Consider the following 25478-nt stretch of genomic DNA (forward strand, 5'->3'; position numbering starts at 1 on the left):
TATTGCCGTAATCAATATCTTTCCCGAATCGTGTATTCGTATCGTTACACAGACGGTGGCACTCAAGCGATATTTTACCTCTTTAATGTGAGCATCACTTATCGCTGCCATCGCTTTATGTGCTCGCTGTAATGAGCCCCTTCATGTCGTTATTAATTCTATACCTGTTTCAACCATGTTTTAGTGTCTTGTGGCGCTTAAGAGTTGGATATCGTTTACTACGATTGTACGCATCGTTTCAACTAAGATTTTCGCACTTCATTATATTAATAATGCATACTATATTACTCGCTTAGGTGCTAATGTGATGGCCTTATTTATTTTTTGAAGAATATAATATATTGGATAATTGGAATATAACATAAGTAGAAAAAATGTAGTACGAATTGTCTTCATTTAATAAGCAATTAATTTAAGACTTGTGTAATTTATTACTAGTGTAATTTATTATCTAAATGGTTTCAATTAAAATACCCAATGATAACTACCGTCCTATTTATAAGTGCTTTTAAAATTGCTTATTCCCATCCTTTCTCGACGATTACTCGGCATCAATTAAAGCAAAATATAAAACAGCTATTAATACATTTTGATCGTAATTTCATTTCGTTTTAAAACGAATAAAAGCGAGTCTCAGCGGCGCACTAGCTTAATATCTCTATACAAAGACACGGCTATTAGCACAAATTAATTGCGACCCCGAATTAGTATTCCTGTCAGTCCACGTCCGGGCAATTGACACTGCAATTATGGATTCTCATCACCTCGCCGAAACAGAACCGATCACGTCCTTGTCGGAGATAAAAAGTGGTAATGTTAGTTAGTGGGATGGACAAGAGGCCCGGCTACTTTTTACCGGTCCCGTATCAATGGAAAGCTGAATGAAGGCGGCTGTACAAAAAGCGGCGTGCCGCGTGTCGCCATTAGTATGTGCGGCAAGATCTCAGCGTGAGCATTAATTTATTGGCAAAATTGTATTGAATAATGCACGTTGAGCTGGCGGTTCAATTTCTTGGAGAGCACGCGCTCTCTTCCTGTCCGTATCAGCGTGTAGTTTAGAGAGTGTAATGGAAATGCCTTCAAACACTTTTTCTTTTGAAACTCATTACTAAATTTAAAAACATGTAAAAATATTATCGGAGTAAGTTACCTAATTAATTTACATCTTCATTTTTGTGTTGATAGTGTAAAATAAATTCAGCTGTTTTATTTTCAATAAAAAATAGCAATGATATAGCAAATTTGCTTTATTGTTTTTTAATGATATTCAATACTTATAATTTTAACATTTCAAACTGAAACATCATAAAAATATGTGAGTACCCTGGGACTATTAGATTTTGCTCTTATTCTTGAAATATACAGAACTAATTATACTGAATAAACAGGGCTCTAAAATTTCGAAGCTTAAGAATAATTAAAAGTAATGAAACTTATTTACATTTTTTTTTTTTTTTATAGAATAGGAAGGCGGACGAGCATATGGGCCACCTGATGGTAAGTGGTCACCAACGCTCTTAGACATTAGCATTGTAAGAAATGTCAACCATCGCTTACATATCCAATGCGCCACCAACCTTGGGAACTAAGATTTTATGTCCCTTGTGCCTGTAATTACACTGGCTCACTCACCCTTCAAACCGGAACACAACAATATCAAGTATTGCTGTTTTGCGGTAGAATATCTGATGAGTGGGTGGTACCTACCCAGACGAGCTTGCACAAAGCCCTACCACCAGTATATTATTGTATATATATCATATACACCATTATAATAGTTTATAAATTATATAATATTTTTTTTTAATCGTACATAAATAAATATAATATTCAAAAATATTTATTTTAATTAAATAGTAAAACCTTGTTATATCAAGGTTCACATTTATATAAATATATAAAAGTTACTATTAGGTATAATATCGTATTACTTAATATTTAACTTTCCCTTAACAAAAGTTGAAGAAAGTTCAGTAGATATTTATCCATTCTATAAATTAATAAAAAAAATTATATATGTGTAAAACATGTATTTCATGAGTGAATATTATAAGAGTAATAATTATTTATCTAACATGCATTTTCTTCGTGGAAGCATTACTTTTTTATATGTATGTGTAAATATTAGTATTTCGTATTTAAAAACGTTGACTTAATTAGTCTTATGAGAGACAATTTTTGTTACTTTTGGTATCGAATCTTTAATTAACGTAATCGTAATCGTCGTCGTCAATGAAACTTTTTATATCCTGAATTTAAAAATAATATGAATGAAACATTTTCATCTTAAGATTTATTTTACAGATGTCTTGTATATATTACTTTGTAATGTTAAATACAAAAAAACTAAAACATTTGGTGAACACATAAAAAGACTTAAAATAACGCCAAATAAAAAAATGTCAACATTAAAAAAATATCAGCAATTAGCTGAGGAGTTTATGTGCAAAACAACAATTTCCTTATATGAAAATTGATATATTCTGTGCCATAATTTATAGTGTTCTGAGGTTGAAACACCACACATGGTGCAATACGCCAGGAACATTTGTTAAAGGCAATGTTTTGATTAAAACTACTGATACTGGGACGATTTATGAAATTAATTTAAGCAAATAAATGGATGAGCGAAATTAATAATACTCAAGGTTAATCGAAATTAAAAACTTACTTTTTAATCACTTTCTTTATTTATTCACTGTCTGGTTATATTTAAATGCTCATAAATAAGTCAGCTATAAGTTACAGCAACGAATATGAAGTAACTGTTAAGTTACTTAGTTGCGGAAGCCCATCTGGGTAGGTTCCACCCACTCATCACATATTCTGCCCCCAAGCAGCAATACTTAGTATTGTTATGTTTCGGTTTAAATGGTGAGTGAGCCTATGTGTGCCTACTGGTGGTAGGGCTTTGTGCAAGCTCGTCTGGGTAGGTACCACCCACTCATCAGATATTCTACCGCAAAACAGCAATACTTGATATTGTTGTGTTCCGGTTTGAAGGGTGAGTGAGCCAGTGTAATTACAGGCACAAGGGACATAAAATCTTAGTTCCCAAGGTTGGTGGCGCATTGGCTATAAGCGATGGTTGACATTTCTTAGAATGCCAATGTCTAAGGGCGTTTGGTGACCACTTACCATCAGGTGGCCCATATGCTCGTCCACCTTCCTATTCTATAAAAAAAAAAAAAAAAAATGTAGCTATAGGCACAGGTAACAAAGATTTATATCCATAACATCTTAGTTACAAGGTTGGTGGCGCCTTACTATCATCATCACAGCCCATTTGCCAGTCTGCCTACATATTTTATATTTATAAAAAGGTTTTGGCGACTCGGTACAGGACAGCTTATGTTAATACTTAAATAATTGTCAAAAACATAATCGTTTCCATATTTTCTGCTGCAGTATAACATTTTGTTAATAGATTAGACCAAAGTCTTGTAAAATTAAATTATGATTTTATTTGCGCTTGTAATACTTTTTTATAAATGCTTTTATATAAGAAATACGTATAATACAGTTATAAAAAAGACGTTTTGCGCGATGAATTGTAAAAAAAAGATTGTGAATGAAGGCATACGTATCAGATGACCGTGGATGGTCCCAAGTTTGCATAGCGTCCGGCAATTGACAGCCGATTGACAATAAGCTCTCATTAAGTCTCCTTACAGAGTCAATGCCAGACGAAATCCCCATTTGTTTCTTTTTTGCTTTCACTCACTGAAGTAACTTCCAATTCATGTAATCGTGTATCTTTTTCTTCAATAAAAAACGTCTTAAAAATTTAAAATGGAAAAATAATTTGTTTTCTAGTATGAAGATTATCTTATTTTAAAACAAATTCAAATATTTCATTACGCGATTTTGGTTATTTATATAATATTATTATTAACTAGTTTTAGGATTCATATTTGTTTGTTAACACATATTTATTAATATGTATTCTAGATATGATTGTTTGTTAAGAATACTAATATTCCGATGTTATCCTCCAATTTTACGTAATGCTTGGTTTAAAAGAGGGGACGCCAACAGCCTAGAATCGAACCAGCGACTATCAACTCACTAGTCCATCAAGCTATTGAGGTTTAATGCTTATAATAAAGCAACACATGCATTCTGATATAAATTAAGTTGGTTGGTAAAAGTAAGCGTAAAGCTGAGTATTAAGCTATAGCCAAAAGGAAATATTTTTATTATGATTATACAAACGGTGGTCATTTTATGACATGACACTGATGAATACGCACTTTACAGACGTGTTTAACTCTTCACCTCGAGTACAGTCGTGTCGTTACTTTCTACTTTGTAATGGATGGGAAAATACTATACCATGAAACGCGTTTTGTTTAAATTACCAAGATTTATCATCAAATCGAGGAATGTTAAGATGTAATATGTGCACTATTTGTATTATTTATATGGCGTAATCAAATATCATTTCAAAGAAATCATACATGAAATTTAGGGGTAAAAAATATATTATGAACAATGTCAAACTCTTTGACGTGTATAGAGAGTTGCATCTCGTAAATAACATGAAGGTAACGTACCGACATAATCACTGATATATATTCAGCCAAGGTAACTGGAATCGCGGTGGCCATAGCAGCTCCGCAGCCGGCCGCGAAAAAACCCGACTGCACCCAATGCTGACCAGTTATTTGTCAAAAATAAAAATTATACTCTGATTATTATTTCAAGCGGGAGAGACGCCCGGCATCCGCTGCTGGAGCGATACAGGCGATAAAGCGACAATAAAATATATAAATAATTCATACCGGGAACGCGAGTATTGATTCGTAAGAACGTGTCTCAAATGTTTTATTGCTGATGGTATTAATAAATGGGGCAGATGCGCGGCCCCGTTGTTCTTGCTGCCACGATTGCGTCCCGCTTGGCAGTTCAATTAATAAAAATCAAATAACTCATCTGTATGCATAAAACAAAATCGAATAAGATTGCTTAAGGAATAAGCATTTTATTTACGAATATGCAGTGACTTTTAACAGAATTTAATAAATGAAGACGGTTGTTAATATCGTTCTTTTTTCATTTAAATTATGTGTTGACATTATCGTAAAATATAAAAATAACAGAAATGTTTTATCAGCCTTGAAGCATTATAATATTTGATTTTTTTATTCTCATATAGTTAACTGTAATAAAATAAAAATATTTTAACTTTATAGGACTACCAGAATTATTACAAAAACAATGAAATTTATTTATATAAGTTACAATTTTATAAAAATCTACTTTTTATACCGTGTTAAGATAACTAGTAAGTTCATCTGTACCCAATAAATAAAAATAATGATGAATGATCAGTAAAAAGTAGAACTTGTCGTAAGCATTAATTTATTATGGATGCAGAGGAAAATAATAAAAGAATTGCGGCATTCAACATCAAGTACCTACGTACTACATACCAGTGAATTTCTTGTTGTGCATTAAAAAACACGTAAAATAAAACCAATGGCAACGAGTAAATCGTCCAATGAGAGGATGAAAGTGTGGTCTGTGTGGTGAACTACCGTTGTAGGCGGATCCATTTGTTCGCCTCTCTAGGACATTTTATACACATGTCTTGTTAATGTACGTTATAATTGTATTTTTAAATCGGATTTTTTTTTATAACTTGCGTTCCTGTATAAGTAGGTATGTCATTTAAATGTCAGAATGAAAAACCGAATCATGAATTAATTAAATTATTACCATTAGGCTAGAGAATTTGATTAAAGAAAAAAATATGTTTCGTTACAGTATTGTGATTCACTGGGTATAGGATTTATTTTTTAATTCAGTTTTTTATTTTAATGACCAGTATCCAATATAAATATGTAAAATAATTATCGAGTGTACCGCTCTTAACCTGGCAGATATATAGAATTGAAGGTGTATGTAATTGTAAAGTACATGAAGTTAATTGTAAGTCTTTCTTTTTATCATATTAAAACGGTACTATTTTTTTTGCTCAATTTTTTTTTTCGAAAATTAAAATCATGACAGTTGGTGAAGAACAATAGGTATAGAAAAATAAAAAAGCCTTGCTTGTAACTAGCTGCTGCCCGCGACTTCGTCCTCGTGAAAGTCTGTTTGCTTATGATATATTTAGAAAAAAATTGTTAGGTTACTCTTTTTTCATCATCACATTTGATAAATTTATTCAATTTACCGACACACGACTGTTATTGCTATATTGTATGTATAGATTAGAATGAGAAGGGGGTGCCTAATCCGTTTGATACCCGTACCTAAGCTAATGAACATAATGTCTTTACAATTACTTTACGCTGATAATTGATCATATTAAACTATAACCATAATTTTTATACATCTGTTATATTCGGACCGACTAGCTCTATCTTACCCGCATGACAGCTAAACTAGCTAGACTATAAATAGAGACTTAAGAAAATTAAACTTATTTACCTACCAATTTACGCAATTTATATACGTATGAACATCCATCAAACGAACGATTATAAGTTAAGATGAAAGCCGCCGCGGCACGAAGATTTGCTCCACAAAATGTCAACAAGGCTTCTCGCCGACAAAGGCCCGCCTCGGCCGGGCATGCGCGGCCCGCAACGGTTATTTTAAAATAATCGGTTAATTGCGCACCCTTAACGAGTCTGTGGAAAATGATTGCCTCATTGCTTGCACTTTTTCCAACCATTTTGTATACTGTTGAAATTTTTAAATAAAAATGTGTTTAAATTGCAAGCAAAACAGAATTACTTTTATTCGGGGACATAAATAGCTGCTCAAGTACCTTCTGCACGTACAAAAATATATCTGGAGTATATAGATAAAAATACAATTTACGTCAAATAGGTATATAAAGTCACGAGATCAATTCAAATGTTTTAGAAAATTTTAATTTTATTTATCATAAAAGATATATATTTGATAAATCGGGACAGTTTTATCTTAATATTTAATGCTACCACATCTTTTTCTTAAAAAATGTTGTTTATTATTAATGATTATTTCATGAAAAAAAACTATTAATTACGTCTTAAATATATATCTTAATCATGTATTATTGTTATTATTAGTATTTGTGTATATAATACATACTATTAACATATTAATCGTCATTGAATTAACTGACATAGACCTTACTCACACGCAGCCTTGAGGCGGACTGCAATATTATGAAAGATATCAAGGTGAGATCATAGAGAATTTATAGTATTTTTATAGTTTTGACATATTGCTAATAAATCAATATATTTCAACAAATTTATTAATTAAGTGTATACGCATACCTATGGCGAGGTAAACAGTTTTTTTACATTCTTTTTCAATTATACAAAAGATCATTTAGCTCAGCGCCATCCACAATTACAAATTTTAATAAAACTGAAGTTCTTACGAAAACGATATGAATATTCAATATTTTTTTATGCATTCTCGTTCCACAGCAATAAGCTCTCATTTGTCGATAAATATTGAAATTTGCATACATTTTAAACCCGGACCACACACGGGGCGGCACGTTTGTGCTTCCTACGTAACTGTCGATGTTTTTACGGTTTACTGCTCATCTGTGACGACACTCTGCTTCATCTCATAAAAATTAATTACAAGTAATTACGTGCAAAAATTATAATCAACTATTAGCGATACGGATCGCCTACTATTTTACGTATTTTAAACTTACTTATATGGTTAAGTACCAGAAAGTTATAGATATCGATCGTTTTAAGAATATTTTGTAATTACTTTTAGTTGTAGACATTTTTGCTAAATAGTTTTGATATGCTATTTATGTATATCTAAATATTAAACACACTCTATTTTATAATCAAAGATATCCTCGTTAGTATGAGTGCAAACGCAGAATTTCAAAAATAAAAGTTAATTTAGATAGTTGGTGATTTTTAAATGAAACGTAATACAAATTTAAATAATCTGTATCATAAACAAATTAATATCTGAGTCATATATTGCTGTCAGAGACATATTTTATTATACCTACTTTATTTCCCTAATAATAAAAACTGTAGGTAATGAATTTTCATAGGTGCATTAACCAACAAAAGTTATGAAGCGTTCAGCGGAACGCCATAAACACTAAACTTATCAGTACATAAACTCGTTGTGCTAATACATCCAGTAGCTATAGTGTGTAATGATTTTTTTTATGAGCGTTCATAAAATGTATGTATCAAAGTCTTAACCTGGGCTATAACCAGCTCGAGCTCTGAGATAATTATCCGCAGTTTTAGATGTATTGATAAAGGTTAATTTGCCAGTAAAACGTGCTAAAAGCAAGGTGAAGCGCAAGACAAACGCGAGATAAAAAGTTTTATATATTAATTATGCAGATAAGTCATTAGTATCGTAAACGACCGGATTATATATGAAAGGGTACATTTTAAGTTGGTCATAAAGACACTGACAAAATGTCAACAAGTTTTCTCGCTTTCTGAAATTCTCATATCCTAAATATTTAATAAATAATTAAAGTGTGTGTGCACCCCCGTGCCTCGGTAAACACGTCTTGAATCTGTTTATCTTGATTGAGCGAATAGAGAGTTTACAGTAACCAGGATGATCAGAACGGCTAATATTTCATTTATTTATTAAATCAGCTGGTTGAAACTTTTTTTATTTTTCTTACAGATAAATGTTACAAGTGTGAGAACTCATCAAGAATTGCATAATTGCAAAATTATCGAGAGGTTCATTTATGTGATATGTTGAAATTACAGCTGCCTCGTTGTTCTAGTGCCTAGCTTTTATGTACAAATCTCGAGTTAATAAAACTCATTATATTCTGTCAACAAATTCGCAGTAGCAGCCTAAGTTAGGAAGTTGGTAGTGTAAAACTCTCAACTCGGAAAGTATAAACGGTAAGCCGTAAGCCGTTGTTCGTGCCCTTGATCGCTCTCCGGTTATATTTAATCTGCGTTCCATCGGATTATTAAAGTGAGAAAATAAAGTACACATATATTTAATAATAATAATACTTTATTGTTCTTATTTGTTCTTATATATATTGTAGGTTTTGTTCTTTAAGTTTATCTATGCAGGTGTCTTTGCTGAAACTAAGCTAATTATTTCGCCTTGACCCTACGGCTAATTTAAGTAACTATTATGTACCATGCATACTCAAAATAAATTATTTCATTAAGTAGCTTTACTGAATTTAAAGGGCAGGTAAGAAGGAGTAGTTCTTGAAATTGTATAATATATATTATTTTTATTGTACTCAAACCTGGCTTTTGCCTGCAAAAACGTTGCATAGACCTTCATTTTAGAACATTTATAAAATAAACCCTTCTATTCAACAACAACAATTGACATATTGATTGAGAACATTGAATTTCGTGACGTCAAGATTTCCTTCCTTTATGTGGTTTGAATGAATGAATTGAATGACAGTAGCTGCCTGCTTCGTGACCGTGGGAGGATTATGTATACGCTTTTTAACCGTGGGAAAGTAATAATGATCTAATAGTTGTCATTATCTGATCGTAACGGCGACACTTATCTCAAAGAGACCAAAACGTTTATTGAATTCAGAAATGAATTGAAGGATTAAGACCAATCAAACAAAAAAATATTTTTATTAAAGTTATGTGCGTAGGTGCATATTCTATCTGGCCCGTTTGGAGTAAGAGAAGCAGCAGGTTTAATGCCTTTACGTGCCGTCTGAGACAAATGATTAATATAATTATGATGATGATGAATAACATTGACTTCTTAACATATCCTGGAGCCACTACAGTGAAACCTAAATTATTGTTTTTTTATTAATTTCAGTCCAATTCAGAATTCGAACCCGGGAACTTGGATTCTGCAGCTGTATAAGCTAACTACTAGGCCTACGAGGGAATTAATCTTCTTGATTAGGTGACAATGTGTTTCTACTTCGATACCTTTAATAAGCCTTATAGAGCTACAAAGACAAACGCTACTCCCACATACAATTTTATTTACCATTAAGGAAATGATATCGTATTTTTTTCATATTATTCATTAAAAATACCTCCAATGAACGAAAATCAATCATTAGTGTGCCCTTATAATTGTCCTATCATTAAATAAATTCTCCGTTATATACTGTAATACGTAGTACGTATATATATCATTGCGCTCACTCATCTTACTTAGGGGAAGGCAACGTTCACTCAAAGTTAATTTATTCTCGAAGTCATGAATGCAATCATAATTTAATGTAATAAGATGAGATTCGGAGTTTATCATATATCTTAATCGTAAATAACAAAGTTTCGATACCTCCTTATTATCTCATTATTTGCACAGTTCTGTATATTCTCGTGCTTAAAAGCAGACATGACTCAGTGAAAGAGCCGCGATGGCCCAGTGGTTTGAACATGTGAATCTTAACCGAAGATTGTCGTTTCAAATCCTGGCAATCACCACTAAATTTTTACGCGCTTAATTAGTGTTTATAATTAATCACGTCAGATCAAAGTACAGTAATACTAACCAACTAACAAAACTTTAATTATTGTTATTTAAATAGTCAGTGTTTGGAACAAATAAAAGCTTTTCATTTTATTTTATAATTAATCACAGGGATGAAGGAAAACATTTTGAGTAAAATCGGCTAATGCACAGGAGATGTTCACAAGTATGTGCGCAAACAACACAGAAGTACAAGTGCACACTTGAGGGAATACCTCAATCTCATAATCCGATTGGACGACAAACACACACACATAAGGAGTTAAGACGCAGAGCCAATATCTTTAAGTATAAGTGCTTACTTCTCTACTAACAAAAAAAAAAACAAAAACTTGTATCTGTACTTGTATCCCTACCCGGGAATGGAACCCAGGTCCTTACAATGTGGTGCTTTATAAGCTTACCACTAAATCCACTTAAAATACATTAATAAAAAATCATAAGACAAGTAAAAACCAACCTCTTACTTCAAAACTTATAGCGGTGATGTATTTTCACAAAGCTATTGTATTTTGAAAGAGAAATGTCGGTGCCAAGCTCTATTAGCCTAGCGACGTTTATTTATATGTAAGGCAGTGTGAATACATAGTATATGAGTTGTATGTATATATATACTTACACCTTAATTTTACTATTACTATAAATTAAAAAAGGTGCTACAGGCAAGGATAATTTTAGTTAGATTTAGATATAGATAGAGATTAGATCCGCTATACTAAATTCAAGCCACGAGTCGATTAGCTTATGATATTGTCTACGCGGTTAAATTTAAAACGTCTATTAAAGTTCGTATCTGTGTCCAACGTAAAAACTGTTAAGAGCGACTTCGTAACTCAAAAACGATCGGGTACTGGGTCCCTGGCATAAATGACGTTGTCGCGTCATAATTACGAAGTCATGAATATGCATATTTGTAACTTGCCCATCGCTCGTAACAATAGATCATTGTTAGTTTTTAACCCTTAACCCTTTTTGCAATTGCGAACAAAAGAAATATCGATTTCTGTCAATAACATTTATGAATATTCAAACATAACAATTAGAATAATCAATATTTGCTTTTATCTCACATTTTTGTTTAGTCATATACCAATCATTATGTCGCATCTTTCCCTATGGTTATGAGAAACTGATTTTAGAAGAGGGTTAAAGTGTATCAATAATTTTTAACACCTGGACTTATGATTGAGCGTATTAATAATTATTATTTTTTCTCATCTGTTGCGTCATCAAAAAACCTATTTATATTATTCTTACGTAGGCACGATAGGGAGGATATTAAAGCTATTTTGAGTATAAAAATATAAAAACCCGTTTAAATATATGCATTTTTTGGCACTTATTTAAAATTTTATTCCCTTATTTAAAATCTTATTATTTAAATATTTGACTGCTTTCAATTTTACAAAAAGCTACTTAGACAGTATAATTTTTTAATTATACTGTCTGATAGCCTTTTGTCGATTTCTTTCCATAGGCACAAATCACTTATAATTTAGATACTTAAAATATTATATAAATACAAAGTAAGTATAAGCAACTTATTTAAAGTCAAAAAAGACCGCCTACGCCTCTCGGCGCGCCAATACTCAAAATTACGAGTAATTTCGTTAAGCACAGCTATAGCAAGGTGTTAAATAATTGGCGCTTATTTTTCGGAAATAAATTTTAATTTAATTTGATTTATATGAAGACATTTAAAATTATATTCCGAAATATTTAAAATTTTTTACTAGTTACACAACTCGACCACAAGCTATAATGACAACTATGTCATTATTATTTAGTTTATTATTAATTTAACTAGGCGTAATATTATTTAATATGGTAATTTTTTTTAAATTGTTCGTAATGCTAATTTTAACAATGAAATATCTTAGCTTTTTTTTTAATACAAATGAACAATATTTCGTGCAAAAAAAATGTGCAACATTATTAATTGCTATTTAATGTAGGTACATACCTACCTATGTAATTATAATAGTGCTTAGAATGAATGTGGACTGTAGATTTACTTATGCTTTAGATGTATTAGCTTTATTATAATGTTATGGGTATAAAATTATAATTAAGTATAATTTAAATACATCATATTAGGTATATAGTTTTCCGCACAATCCACAAATATTTTCTTGTATTTTATTAAGATTTTATTTTATGATTTCGCTATTAACGCTGTTAAGTACCTATATAATGTGTATATCTTTAATTCTTCTACATATGGTCCGCATAAGTAAATGTGTTGATAGCGAAATTCTTGGTAGTTAAATAATAAAGTAAATAAATCGCCTCATAAACTGAAATAAACAAATAAGTCATTTTTTTACACACTTTTTTTATTTTATTCCATACTAACGACAAATTTTATCAGAAACATCATCTATTTTTCGTTTCATATACCCTGATAAAATAAACATTTTTTATATTAAAAATCTTTTGGATATTATTTATCAAATCTCTAATGAAAAATCCTGTAAATAGGAAGAGATTTACCTATCATTCATTGTAATTTAACAATAAACCAGTAGATATCGAAGCTGAAAATTTCGTCCTAATTTTATCGAAAAGATAACACGAAGATTTTACCTGTTGGTAAGGCTTTGTACAGGTACCCACTTAGTAATTCTGCCGCTAAGCAGCAATACTTAGTATTGTTGCGTTCCTGTTTAAAGGGTTAGTGAGCCAGTGTAACTACAGGCACAATGGACATAACATCTTACTTCCCAAGGTTGGTGGCGCATTGGCGATGTAAGGAATGGTTATTATTTCTTACCTTCAGACCACTTACCATCAGGTGGCCCATTTGCTCGTCTGCCTAGCTATAACATAATAAAACAACGCTTTTTATAGCTAGCCGACATGGCTGAGCCACTGTTCGGACCGAAAGATATTTCTAAAGATCATTGTTGTGAATCATTTTTTGAAGTCCTTGGAGAAACGAGTTGAAACATAGCCTCCCAGTAGGTTCACCATAAAAACATAAATCGCAACCATACTCAAACATTAATTTGAAAATTAAGTTGTTTTAATATGCAATTTAGAAAGATATATATATAAAGCCAGAGTATATAGAAGAAGTACCTACATAAATCCCGAATCCAATTGAATTTCTTCATCTAAAGGTTATATTTTGGTCATAAAATTACGTTAAAATTTTCCTATACAAAAGATTATACGATTTATCTTTCATGTGTCACGCTAGTCGGTGCTTCTTAAAGGCAGTACAAATCCCTCATGTGTGGGTACCCCTAGGTACCAAACGATCGATGTAATATGCGTTATACGTCGTTTAAACAGATACCAAAAAATGTTCAAAAGATAGCTGGGTTCAAGTAGAAGAACTATTAATGGAATCCAAAAAATCAGTGAATAATAAAAAAAAATGAAAGGTGGTGTTGGGTAGTCACACACGTGTTACCAAGTAAAGAATAATACAGATTACTTGCGCGAAAAAAGCATTATTTGGCTATTACTAAAATTTTAATAGATAACACGTGTACTTGAGCGTACACGTGTTATCTTGTAATAGTTATAATAGATACCGCATGTTGAACATTTAATTTCGTTTCGAGTTGCAATTGGCGCGTGGAAGTGCAGTATGTTTGAATACGGATTTCAAATCACATCTTGGTCGAGCAGTCGTCGTGGTGATGGTCTAAGTTCTTTATTAGATCAGTCAGTGCAGTGAGGCACTTTTTGAACAGAAATTTTCGAACAGAAATGGTGATTAAAGTTCACTATTTTATGACAAATACTTTAAATTCACGTTCATCATAATAATTAAAAACGATGATTCTAGTGATACTGATTAAATATTTTATTAATGATAAATTCATTAGACTTTTGAAATATATTTAAATTTTTTGAATTCAGACTCCGCTATGAATACACCTTTCCCTGCAGTTGCACTTGATGACTCACTATTTTCTTGATGCTTATGGAATGTAATAATACTCTTCAATTACCGACACGTAAATTAAGACGTGATTAGAAGAATATTGTGCGACAGCAACTATAGCAAACAATAGCAACTATATTTATATATACAAATGTAATTTTAAAAGCTAGTTATTTATTATTTGTATGCAAGAAAACAAATCAAATAATAGAAAAAATAAATGTTTTAAAGGTTTTATTAAAAAATACTTCATGCATAAATATATGTAAATGCAGAATTTAAACAATTTAGTCTTAAAATTACTCACGTCAAATACATGATAAGTCTTTAAGCATTATAGGAAAAAAATGAGAACATAGGAGAGAATGAGTACAAATATTTTGTTAAAAAATTTCTAAAGTTTAGAAATCCAATCTTGGAAAGCTTTTATATCTGTAGGATTGTCGTCATCCCCAATGTTGGCAGAACATTCTATGATATCCACTTTACAGCTGAGGTGCGAAAATTCAAAATCTTTTCCTAATTTGCCAAGATATGTTGAGTTGCTTGATTGGGATGGATCAACAGACTGCAGCTGACTAGACTTAGTGATACGCACAAGGTTACTAGAACAAATAACATTACTTTCATTATCGCAACAAAAAATACATAAAAAAATTGTACATGACACTTATAAATATGTTATTAGTACTTATGAGTAGTTAATGCTTAATATTATAAACTAAAAAACAGTATTGTATGAATATTAAAGGTTATTATGAATCAAACAAAAGCAATGATTGAGATTACATTTGTCTTTAGTAAATGGACAACATTAATACTCAATATAGTAATAAGAAAGTTATTGATTAATTCTCATTTTGTCGGACCGTATCATCTCTTGGCAGATGCTGATCATTGTTTTACAATAAAGACTCATAGTGAATATTTAACTAACTTTGGATAATGTAATTCTTAACTAATCTTTTCATAATAACATAATTTTTATTCCCTTACATTTCTTTTTCAAGCAAGCTTTTGATGACTTGACTGCCCTTTGCCATCGGTTGGTCTTGTTTGTTGCACAGAATCAGCAATGGAGGACAGTTACTCTGTATGACAGGATCCAGTAATATTGTATATAAATATCTGAAAAAATTCAGTCAGTAATATAAATGATTTGCTTATTTTTTTTTAATAAAATTGAAATTGTATTTAAGTATCCCTATTCAATAAATTTATATTCCTTGTCTATATTAACAATGTATTAGTAGTTCTCACTATTATGTGAGTGATATTTTCTTTTTTAATATTAATATAAAGTTCTTTTAAATTATACATAATTAGTATTTCATTAACTTACTATCTACACTTACTATCATCGCAATTTCCACTACTTATTAAAACTTTAGTATTATACATACAAAAATAACTCTGTCTGTCTATTTGTTCTTATCATAACTAAGCTAATGAAACAATTGTATTGAAAGTCAACAAAAAAAACTATTATTTTTATAATTATTTGATCTGTACACTTCCTTACAATGTTATTGCTTATCTTGTCCTGTACGCAAAAATATTGCTCTCTTAGCGATTAGAGCACCCTTTTGTACATACCATTTAGACTTAGATTATGATATATGTGACAACAAAATTTAATGAGGATGAATTTATAAGGAACAGCTAGTAAGGCTTAGAAACTTACTCTGCTACATCTCTTATTTCCTTTTGAATAGTGACTGAGTCCACAACATACACAATAGCCTTAGCACTATTCTTGTATTGATCAAAGAATTTGTTCCTTAACCTCTCCTGACCAGGCAAATCTATAATACGTAATGTTTTCTGCAAATATTAACCATTAAAACATTTACTTGCATGATTTTATCATAATTAATATATTAATCATCCTTACATTAGATGTTATGTAGTCCTCAATATTTTCTTTCATGGATGTGAATGTTTGTCTATATTGTGAGTATATCAACCTCACGAACAAAAGCGTCTTGCCAGCATCGGATAACCCAGTAAGTAGAACAGAACGCCGCAAATGTCGACGTCGCGAAAAACACCACCAAAATACTAAAAAATAATTAACAGAAACGTAATTGTCCATACAATTAATTAATTTTACTTTATTTAATTCTTAATATACATATATTATGAATTAAATAAATTAAAATTAATGGAAGTAGTAAAATAGTTCATACTGAAAAAACTTACGGAAAGTGAATAAAAGCACGATCAAACTTAATAAGGTTATGTACCGAGGATCGTTCAACACCGGTTCAGTGTGAATTTTCTCTTTTATTACTTCAGATTCAGTCTCCATTGTGCTTGTAAAATAGTTTTCTAGATATAAAAGTATTTATTTCAATTTCAAATAACCTTGAATAATGTTTTACACACAATACATCCAAACCAAAATGCTTTGAAATTTAAAGTTTTGACATATCACATGTGACGTTAAGACACGGTGACAAGACAATGATATCTGACACTACGTCAGTGACAATGACTACTTCACTCGTAGACAGAGAAACAAATAGACCAAGGGTACGTGAAACCGTAGGTTAATGGAATCGAAATGATAAAAACTGGAAAATCCTATTATCTTCAGGATTTTAATGCGATATAAGGTTCCGTCATGCTATGGCATAAATAAACAACACTGAGAAACTATATTTAGGGACAAAATAGTCGTACTTACGCGTAAAAACACACGCCGGCAATTTTCTTCTTGCTATCACTTTAACATGAAATAATACGACAATGCACCATTGTATAACCTTCGATATGATATAAGGATTGTTTCCCGGCCTTTTCACTGGATAAGAATCGTTTTCTAACATAAAATGAAATAACGTAAGCGAAAATTGAACAAAAAACACAATGAACGCACCAACAGTGAAGTTTGTTTCGCTACTCAAGTAGCGAAACAAACTTCACAGTTGGTGCGTTGGTGCGCTTAAAACACCAAAACTAGTTACACGATAAGGGATAAAAGATTTGATAATTCTATCTCTGTCTAAGCCATTTGTAACGTAATTTTCGTTCTCTTTCTTGTGTAAGTGAGGAGGAAATCGTCATTGCGTCTCGTAGATAGAGAAACTAATAGACACAATGAATATATATATATGGATCTTACTATCTTAATTACAATATTTTATGATATTTTAATTATTTTTTTTAATTAAAAAAAAAATATCATATTTTATTTTATAATTACAAATTATGATCTTGTTAAGAAATAAACTAGATTTTACAGAGTATAGAGGTTAAGAGAAATATCTCATAACTATGGACTTAACGAAATGTATGACAGTTCTATAAATTGCCAGATTAGCGCTACTGTAGCAAAAGGGCTGTCCAGTACAGCCCTTTTGCTTATTATTATTTTAACGTCTTTATATATTGTGATTCATAACTTTGATTAATATAATAATTTATATACAGTAAAATAAATAGTACTTTTTGAAGGCAGGTTGCCTAACTTTCTTTCTCTAACTCCCTTTTACTCTAGTATAAGCGCGTTCCTTTGAATTTCACCCTTTTGCTCCAGTAATGTTAACTAAATATCTTACTCTTTTTTACTTACCTCTACAGTGCATATGTTATACATAGCACATACTAATGAACTTTATATGAGCTGTCAAAAAGCGCATAAAGCATTATGACTAACATTAGACTGCAAATGAATAATATGAAATAATAGTAGGTAGTTTGCTTCCCTATATCCCTATCCTTATCTTATATTATTTAAATAAAATATTTATTGTATTTTTCTTATAGTTTCGTGTTTTGCATTGTAAGGATACTAAACAATCGAGAGTGATTATATAAAAGGAAAAGTATAGCCATCATTAACATTTATTAGATATAAAATAAACATAGAGTATATTAATATTGATGCATGTAAATATCGATACTTCGATACTATCACATCATCACTATAATGTATTAGTCAGTCACTATACTATAACTATACATGACTGAAACAAGCTTGATAAGAATTCATGTCAAATCATAAATGTTAACTGATAAGGTGTAAATTATGAAATAAGTAGCAATCATTATACTATTAACTAATAGGTTACGTTAAAATAAGTGTAACCTTACCTTTTTTAAAAGTAATTTTTATGTGAAATGACCAAAGCTAGACAAGATTAAATGGTTTAAAGATATTGCTAAATATAAACTTATTTCGAGCATTGAGATAACTAATCAAAAAAAAAGTTATAAAAACTTTGGCAAAGTGTACGTATGGGAACGAAGTGCTTACAATTTTGTTACAATAGAAGCCTACTTACATTACGCAAAATGAGTATCGACATCGGGGGTATGTTTCATTTATTTTTTAAAAACTTAAAATATAAATTTTTATTAAATTAACCAATCATTTGTATAATTCAATGCAGTTACGTGAGTAAGAATTTTATATTTGCACCTCGGAGAAAGCTTTTTTTTTACATAAGTAAAATTGCTATCTATCAATAAGTTGCAACAATAATTTTTAATTTTTGTTTGTAGGCATGAGAATTAAATATAAGGATCGAGAAGAAACATTTTTAGAAAAACATTTAGTATCAAAAGAACCATTTGGTCAATTTAAAGCTTGGTTTGAAGAGGCTTGTTCAAGAAAGGAAATTCTGGAACCTAATGCTATGTGTCTCGCTACTGCTACCAAGTAATTTAACAAAGTTTTTATCTATGTGGTTAAATGAGAAGTTAGAAACATTTTTACATTTATATATCTGAAATTGAATTTGTTTTTAATAATAGATATACTAATATAGGTTTCTATTTCTAGGGATGGTCAACCTTCAGCTAGGTTTGTATTGTGCAAGGGTTATGGAAAAGATGGTTTTAAATTTTATACTAATTATGGAAGTAGAAAAGCCAAAGAATTGGTATGTTCATAATTGTTATTAAATAAATTAATGCTAATTTTATATATTCAACAGTATTTTTTTCTATTTAGGAAGAAAACCCCAATGTTGCAGCAACATTTTACTGGGAAATACTTAATAGATCTGTGAGGATTGAAGGACATATTGAAAAACTTTCTGAAGAAGAATCAATCAAATATTTTCATTCCCGGCCAGTTCCAAGTCAGATTGCAGCTTGTACTAGTTATCAGAGCACCCCTATTGAATCAAGAAATGTGCTATGTGAAAGGGAAAAAGTTTTAGAAGCAGAATACATGATACCTGAAAAGCAGATTCCAAAACCTGCATTTTGGTATGTTTTTTTATTATCACTTATATACTTTCAAACAGCGTAATGTATCTCATGTAACTGATTAGATATTTAGTAGGTTTTTACAATTAAAGTTTTTTATTTTTAGGGGTGGATATGTAATACGTCCAAAAGCTGTAGAATTTTGGCAAGGTCAAAGAGATAGACTACATGATAGGATTAAGTTTAGAAAGCCTAAGATAGGGGAGGTTCCTGATGAAAAAATTTTACATCAAGGTGAAGATGGATGGGTATTTGAAAGACTATCTCCATAATCTTTAGTGTTCTAACCATTTATAAATAAAGAAAAATTGCATTCAATTATATCTGACGTCTTCCATTTCATATTAGTTAACTTATATTTTATTGAAATTAATTGGCAATGGTATAATAAAAATTGATAAAATAACTTAGGACTTTTTTATTTTTAAAATTTCTCTTTGTATTCCATTACTTGTTTTCCATAAAACTTCACTTTTGAGACAGGTATCTTTAAGGGCTGATTCAAATTGTCTCGTACCACCTCCAACTCCAAAGTAATATGTTTTAGCAGCTATAAAAATTATTCCTTCATCATTTATCCTGTGTTGGAATAATGCAATTAGTTTGTCATAATTTTTAAGATTGTACAATGTCTCTGATGTGAGTATAATATCAAACTTTTCTGACTCTTCCAAAAGTTGGTCAAATGATGCCCAGTCTCCAGAGTAAAATTTACTGTTTTTAGTTTCTTGATCTATTTGCTCTTCTTCCATGTTTAACAAAACATTTGGTATAGTTGAATATTCAATTATTTCTTTATTCTGAAAATAAATGTATTTCTTAATATGTATTTAAAATTCTAAATTTGGTTTTAGAAAACATGAAATAAATGCTACTACAAACACTACTACTAATAAAAGAGAGTTATAGCAAATTAAATGAATGCTACAACCTCTTTCCATTGGATGCAAAGAAAACAAATGCCGTGCAGATTATAGATATATTTCATTTACTTACATAATCTTGAAAAGTCACACAAGCTCCTCTGAGTAAGGCATATATTCCCAATATACCTGCACCACAACCTAAGTCCAGCACTTTTTTATTTCTAAATGCAATTGTTTCTATATTTTTTTCTAAATATTCAACTAAATCATATGTACACTCCCAAATCTTTAAACCTCCTGCAATATAGTAAATACATATAAATTATTGTAGAGATTTTTAAAACTATTCATCTGCTCAAAACTATTTTAATCGGTTACCTTCATATTTACCAGTGACAAGGTCACTATGTTCAGTTAGATCAAGGACATTCTTTGCACCATTTTCTTTCATATATGTTATCATATTGTTAATAAGAACATGTCCTATTTCCACATCTCCACATATAAACATTTTAGCCTGAGTAACTAAATTTTTGAGATCCTTTATTTGATTATTAGGAACAATTTCTTCACTACTTTTCCATTCGATTTCTTCATCATCTTGAAAAATAATATTAATTAACTGATTTTTACTTAGTTTAGACAGAATTCATAATTTCAAATTATACAAGTAACTGTATTACTAATTTAACCTTTGTTTTGGTGCCCGTCTGAAACCCCGGAGAAATTAAATTTAAAAGAGGTCATTTTTTAAATATAAGAAAACTTAATTCATAATTATATTCTGTTATAAAGTATATCCACGCTGGTTGTTGGTTGGCTTTAGTATCTGTGATATAGTAGCCGGAGTTCGGGGAACAGAGTCATATATGGACTATGGTAGCAGCTTGATCACTTGGCACAAGGTAATTCATTCATTCATTTTTCGCTAAACGCGGAAACATGTCAAATATATCTAACATCAGTGTCAGAGCAGTAATCACCAAACCAACACAGTGTATATAAACACCACAGATTATAAAACAAAATTCGAAATGTGTGCTGACTGCTGTCCACGTAGAGAGAAGTTCTCTGTCTACAGCTGTGCATGACAGCGCTGTAGAATACGCAGAGTATATAATTATTACGTTTTGAGGCTGCAATGGTAATGAAATAATTCTCACTCTTTTGTATTAAATCTTATTATATTATATTTTAAGATCTAACAATTTCGTAAAAATATGGTTATAGATATAAGCTAGCTAAATCCTAGATGAGTAAAAAATATTGAAAAACTAAGTTAGTTTTTTTAATTTATTTAAATATTTCTTTATATTAATATTCAAACTTAATATAAAATCAAATAAAGATATATAATAATGAAATATATTTCATTAAGATATTATTTGTTCTTCCGTCAATAGGGAGTAAATATTGTTGAAAGACTGTGAAAAGACAAAATCTCGATTAATGGGTCTTAAAAGGCTATTCTGCCAATGTCACGTATAAGAGAAGATGGTTATTATTAAAATAAAATTGAGTTTACATGGCTATTTGCGCAATAACAAACCCAAAAAAAGCATTTTTAAAAAAATATCTGTCTGTCTGTTTGTAATATTTGAAACGAAAATTAACATTTAAAAGCTGAAATAACTAAATTATTATAAGATGTATTTCAAGGTTCCATTTAGTCTTAATTGCATCAAAATCGGTTGAGTCTATCAAAAGTTATAAAAACATACGTAATTTAGTTGTTATCTATTCGCATATAATGACTTATCCTGATTGATTCATCAACGCAGAGCCTAAACACACACACATTACACAGGGGTAAGAAACTTGAAATCTTGTGCAGTTGATGCATTTTATAATGTAAGCACCCACTAAGGAAGAATTTCAGGAAATTCCATCCCAAAAAGGTTAAAATAAGGGATGAAAGTTTGTATGGGAACCCGTCATTTTTAAAATTAGAGGCATGAAATTTCATATATATAAGCTTCTGGTTAGACATTGTTGACAAGGGTTGAAAGATTGTATGTCGACTCCGAAGCTTCTGAGTAAAAATAAATACATACAAATTTCGTCGTTTTAGAATTTCAAATTGAATTGATACCATCATTCTTTGATGTCTTGCAGAAACACGTCTTGAAAATGTATTACCGATATTTTTTCCTACTTCCCTTCCATTGTACATTCGTGACATGGTAACATTTTTTTGGTGTGCATGTGGTAAAAATATGAATAGCCTATTATTGAAATATGTTTTAATCTGCCCCTGACAGAAAAACTTATTTTCTCTGTCTACGGCCCCTGCATATTTATCGTCACGGATAAAAATGCTATTATGAGTCTATCTACAATACAAGTTATATGTATAAACTTAATACATATAAATAGTCGCAAAAATACAATAAAATACATAATAATAATATGTTACAGACGATTTATGATGATTATATATATATTTTTAAATTATATATAAATACAATTTTAGTTCAGAATTATTTTACACTCCCTACATGCAAGTCAAACATTTATAGTGTACTTAAAAATATTGTTTTAAATTCAACTTAATGTTTTATTTTGACATATTATTACAAAGATCTGAATTATGAAGGTAGATTGTTGATAAGTCGGGGTACAACATACGCAGTAGCTCGCTCGTCTTATTTATTATTTGCACGCTGTGTGAGAATCCGATTCGCAGCGATGGGCCGAGTGCCTACAAGTTGTTCGATGAAGTTTCTAAACATAATAATAAAATGAAATACATATTCTAAATAAGGTATTGCAGTAATAAAGTTTTCCATCAATTAATTATTGAAAACTGATGCACTATATTTGATATGTTTCCGCATTTATAGAGTATGATAGTTTATTATTGTTTTATCACTATGGTCTATGAGTCATCGATAATATATTTTGTACAAAACTAAAAATTCTTTCATACATTTTTACCTTATATTAAAGTCCAAACTTTTACCATAAATGACATTTTGGTTTCCCTCCTGTTATCTGATACTAAAGCCAACCCCGGGTGGATACATAACAGAAAATAATTTTAAATAAAGTTTCCTGATTACATTAAGAATGCACTCTTACAGATCTAATTTCCAAAACGAAGGTACCATTAATATGATATTCGATATAAGGTGAAATTATTCGTTCTGCAAAAACTAAAAATAATTAATATTGTCTTTCATGATAAAGAAATTCACTTGCGTTATTATGAAGAAGTTATTCCTGAACTTGAAGAAATTTTGGATGTTAAAGATTTAGCTACTCTGGCTAAAGTGTTTATATGCAGAGATGTGTCAATAAAATATGTTCTTATTAACAGTATGATGGCATATAAGAGAGGATATAGTGTGCAGAATCAGAAAGGAAAGTAATACTGGTCAAGATAACCACTTCAAATTGTTTTGATCATTTTGTTTTAAAAATCCCTACAACACTTTATAATTATATATTTATTTAAATTGCAGGAGGCTTGAAGGTCTTGGATTGTACATATGATTTAGTTAACTATTTAGAGGAAAATAAAGAAACCATTGCATTTAAAAATAAGAAAGTGTTGGACTTAGGTTGTGGTCCTGGTATATTGGGAATATATGCCTTACTAAAAGGAGCTTCTGTGGTTTTTCAAGATTATGTAAGTATATATATATATATATTCATTTAGTTTTCTATAACTCTCAGTAGTATTTATTTCATACCTCTCTTAAAAAAATATTCCATTAAACAGCATCACATATCAATTTCACAAAGCTGGAAGGAAGGTTATCTATATTAAAAATGCATTTATTTCCAGAATAAAGAAGTCCTTGTATATTCTACTATACCAAATGTAATATTAAACATGGAAGAAGAGCAAATAGATCAAAGAACTAAAAGCAGTAAATTTTACTCTGGAGAGTGGCTATCATTTGACAGAGAACTTGAAGAATCAGAAAAGTTTGATATTATACTAACATCAGAGACATTAAGCAATCTTAAAAATCATAATAAGCTTATTGCATTACTTGAACACAGGTTAAAAGATGAAGGAATGATTTTTATAGCTGCTAAATCATATTACTTAGGAGTTGGAGGTGGTGCAAGACATTTTGAATCAGCCATTAAAAATAGCTGTCTCAAAAGTGAAATTATATGGAAAACAAGTGACAAAACAGAAAGAGAAATTTTAAAATTAAAAAAATCATAAATTATTCTTTAGTATACCATTACTAGTTATCTTCACAAAATATAAATTAATTAATATGAAATATAAGGCAGAAGACATTACATTCAATTATTAAATGTAATTTTTGTTCATTTTGTGATATGCTAATTTCGGTTCACCACACACTATAATAATTTTAACTTAAAATATATAATTATATTCTACCTCATTCTCAATATTATTCATTTAGCCATTAAATGTTCAAATACTTCTTTATACTATGAAGCTGAAGTCATCTGTCGAAGTTCAATTATTTGTTTAAAAAAATATTTTATTAATACAGATTATTGTAACTATCTTTGGAGTGAATATTTTTTATTTGTTGTGTTGCTGTTTACTTTCGATTATAGAGGCAAAAGGTTTTAAATTTTTATTTTTAATATTTATTGTAATAAATATTAAAAATAAAAATTTAAAACATTATTTTTAAATATTTTTTTTGTTTTCCAACTATACCCAAAAACCGATGCATTGTTTGTTTTTGTTTCTGTTATCAATAATTCTTTAGCATCTTTATATGGTACTGGATTAGCATTCTCCTCCGATGTTGTAATCTGCCACATATATTTCTATGTTGGCCCGCATAGGCGGGTCAGCCGTTTGAGCGTCACGGTAGCATGCGCAAGCGATCCCGTGGCGCTCCCTGTTAAGACGGAAAGGGTACCGCTGGTTTTTTAGTGTATTCCAATGTTCGCTGCGCACTCGGCGTCTTGGGCACCAACGAGCTTCACATACCCTTCACTGTTCCCGTGGGGGAAACACGTTTTTCCAGCGTTAAGGAATTTAAAAAAAAATATATTTCTATGTTAACCTCATGACACGGAATGCCTAAAATTATAAA

The 25478-nt window shown here is 30.4% G+C and overlaps 4 protein-coding genes and 1 long non-coding RNA gene across 5 annotated transcripts; 3 read left to right on the top strand and 2 right to left on the bottom strand.

The window, feature by feature from the left end:
- Nucleotides 1–8099: 8099 nt before the first annotated feature.
- LOC126773943 (uncharacterized) lies at nt 8100–8984 on the top strand. Its single transcript, XR_007669779.1, has 2 exons — nt 8100–8175; nt 8641–8984. It is a non-coding gene; the product is annotated as an uncharacterized LOC126773943 (long non-coding RNA).
- A 5571-nt stretch (nt 8985–14555) lies between these two features.
- Nucleotides 14556–16804, bottom strand: LOC126773904 (signal recognition particle receptor subunit beta). The gene is made up of 5 exons (XM_050495157.1): nt 16553–16804; nt 16245–16411; nt 16035–16174; nt 15347–15478; nt 14556–14955 (listed from the first exon to the last, which is right to left on the bottom strand). The coding sequence occupies exons 1-5, from the start codon at nt 16659–16661 to the stop codon at nt 14745–14747; spliced, it is 759 nt and encodes a 252-aa protein (XP_050351114.1). The 5' UTR covers nt 16662–16804; the 3' UTR covers nt 14556–14744.
- A 1543-nt stretch (nt 16805–18347) lies between these two features.
- Nucleotides 18348–19976, top strand: LOC126773974 (pyridoxine/pyridoxamine 5'-phosphate oxidase-like). The gene is made up of 5 exons (XM_050495243.1): nt 18348–18668; nt 18860–19016; nt 19140–19239; nt 19311–19570; nt 19677–19976. Exons 1-5 carry the CDS (start codon nt 18593–18595, stop codon nt 19840–19842), a joined length of 759 nt encoding a protein of 252 aa, XP_050351200.1. The 5' UTR covers nt 18348–18592; the 3' UTR covers nt 19843–19976.
- Nucleotides 19974–21399, bottom strand: LOC126773973 (histidine protein methyltransferase 1 homolog). Its single transcript, XM_050495242.1, has 4 exons — nt 21129–21399; nt 20815–21036; nt 20567–20733; nt 19974–20370 (listed from the first exon to the last, which is right to left on the bottom strand). Exons 1-4 carry the CDS (start codon nt 21181–21183, stop codon nt 19978–19980), a joined length of 837 nt encoding a protein of 278 aa, XP_050351199.1. The 5' UTR covers nt 21184–21399; the 3' UTR covers nt 19974–19977.
- A 1905-nt stretch (nt 21400–23304) lies between these two features.
- On the top strand, nt 23305–24623 carry LOC126773985 (histidine protein methyltransferase 1 homolog). Its single transcript, XM_050495258.1, has 4 exons — nt 23305–23539; nt 23626–23797; nt 23899–24067; nt 24227–24623. The coding sequence occupies exons 1-4, from the start codon at nt 23506–23508 to the stop codon at nt 24617–24619; spliced, it is 768 nt and encodes a 255-aa protein (XP_050351215.1). The 5' UTR covers nt 23305–23505; the 3' UTR covers nt 24620–24623.
- The last annotated feature ends 855 nt before the right edge of the window (nt 24624–25478 follow it).

Source organism: Nymphalis io, chromosome 15 (genome assembly GCF_905147045.1).
Source record: "Nymphalis io chromosome 15, ilAglIoxx1.1, whole genome shotgun sequence".
NCBI classification, from domain to species: Eukaryota; Metazoa; Arthropoda; class Insecta; order Lepidoptera; family Nymphalidae; genus Nymphalis; species Nymphalis io.

Coding starts and splice junctions, on each gene's coding strand:
- LOC126773973 (XM_050495242.1), bottom strand. CDS start 21,183: ATGACCTCTTTTAAATTTAATTTCTCCGGGGTTTCAGACGGGCACCAA. Junction 21,037..21,128: donor AGACGGGCACCAAAACAAAG/GTTAAATTAGTA, acceptor TTATTTTTCAAG/ATGATGAAGAAATCGAATGG. Junction 20,734..20,814: donor TGTCACTGGTAAATATGAAG/GTAACCGATTAA, acceptor ACTATATTGCAG/GAGGTTTAAAGATTTGGGAG.
- LOC126773974 (XM_050495243.1), top strand. CDS start 18,593: ATGGGAACGAAGTGCTTACAATTTTGTTACAATAGAAGCCTACTTACA. Junction 19,017..19,139: donor TGTCTCGCTACTGCTACCAA/GTAATTTAACAA, acceptor TTCTATTTCTAG/GGATGGTCAACCTTCAGCTA. Junction 19,240..19,310: donor GTAGAAAAGCCAAAGAATTG/GTATGTTCATAA, acceptor TTTTCTATTTAG/GAAGAAAACCCCAATGTTGC.
- LOC126773985 (XM_050495258.1), top strand. CDS start 23,506: ATGCACTCTTACAGATCTAATTTCCAAAACGAAG. Junction 23,540..23,625: donor ATCTAATTTCCAAAACGAAG/GTACCATTAATA, acceptor TTCATGATAAAG/AAATTCACTTGCGTTATTAT. Junction 24,068..24,226: donor CTGTGGTTTTTCAAGATTAT/GTAAGTATATAT, acceptor ATTTATTTCCAG/AATAAAGAAGTCCTTGTATA.
- LOC126773904 (XM_050495157.1), bottom strand. CDS start 16,661: ATGGAGACTGAATCTGAAGTAATAAAAGAGAAAATTCACACTGAACCG. Junction 16,175..16,244: donor AGGACTACATAACATCTAAT/GTAAGGATGATT, acceptor TAATATTTGCAG/AAAACATTACGTATTATAGA. Junction 14,956..15,346: donor AGCTTGCTTGAAAAAGAAAT/GTAAGGGAATAA, acceptor TATTTGTTCTAG/TAACCTTGTGCGTATCACTA.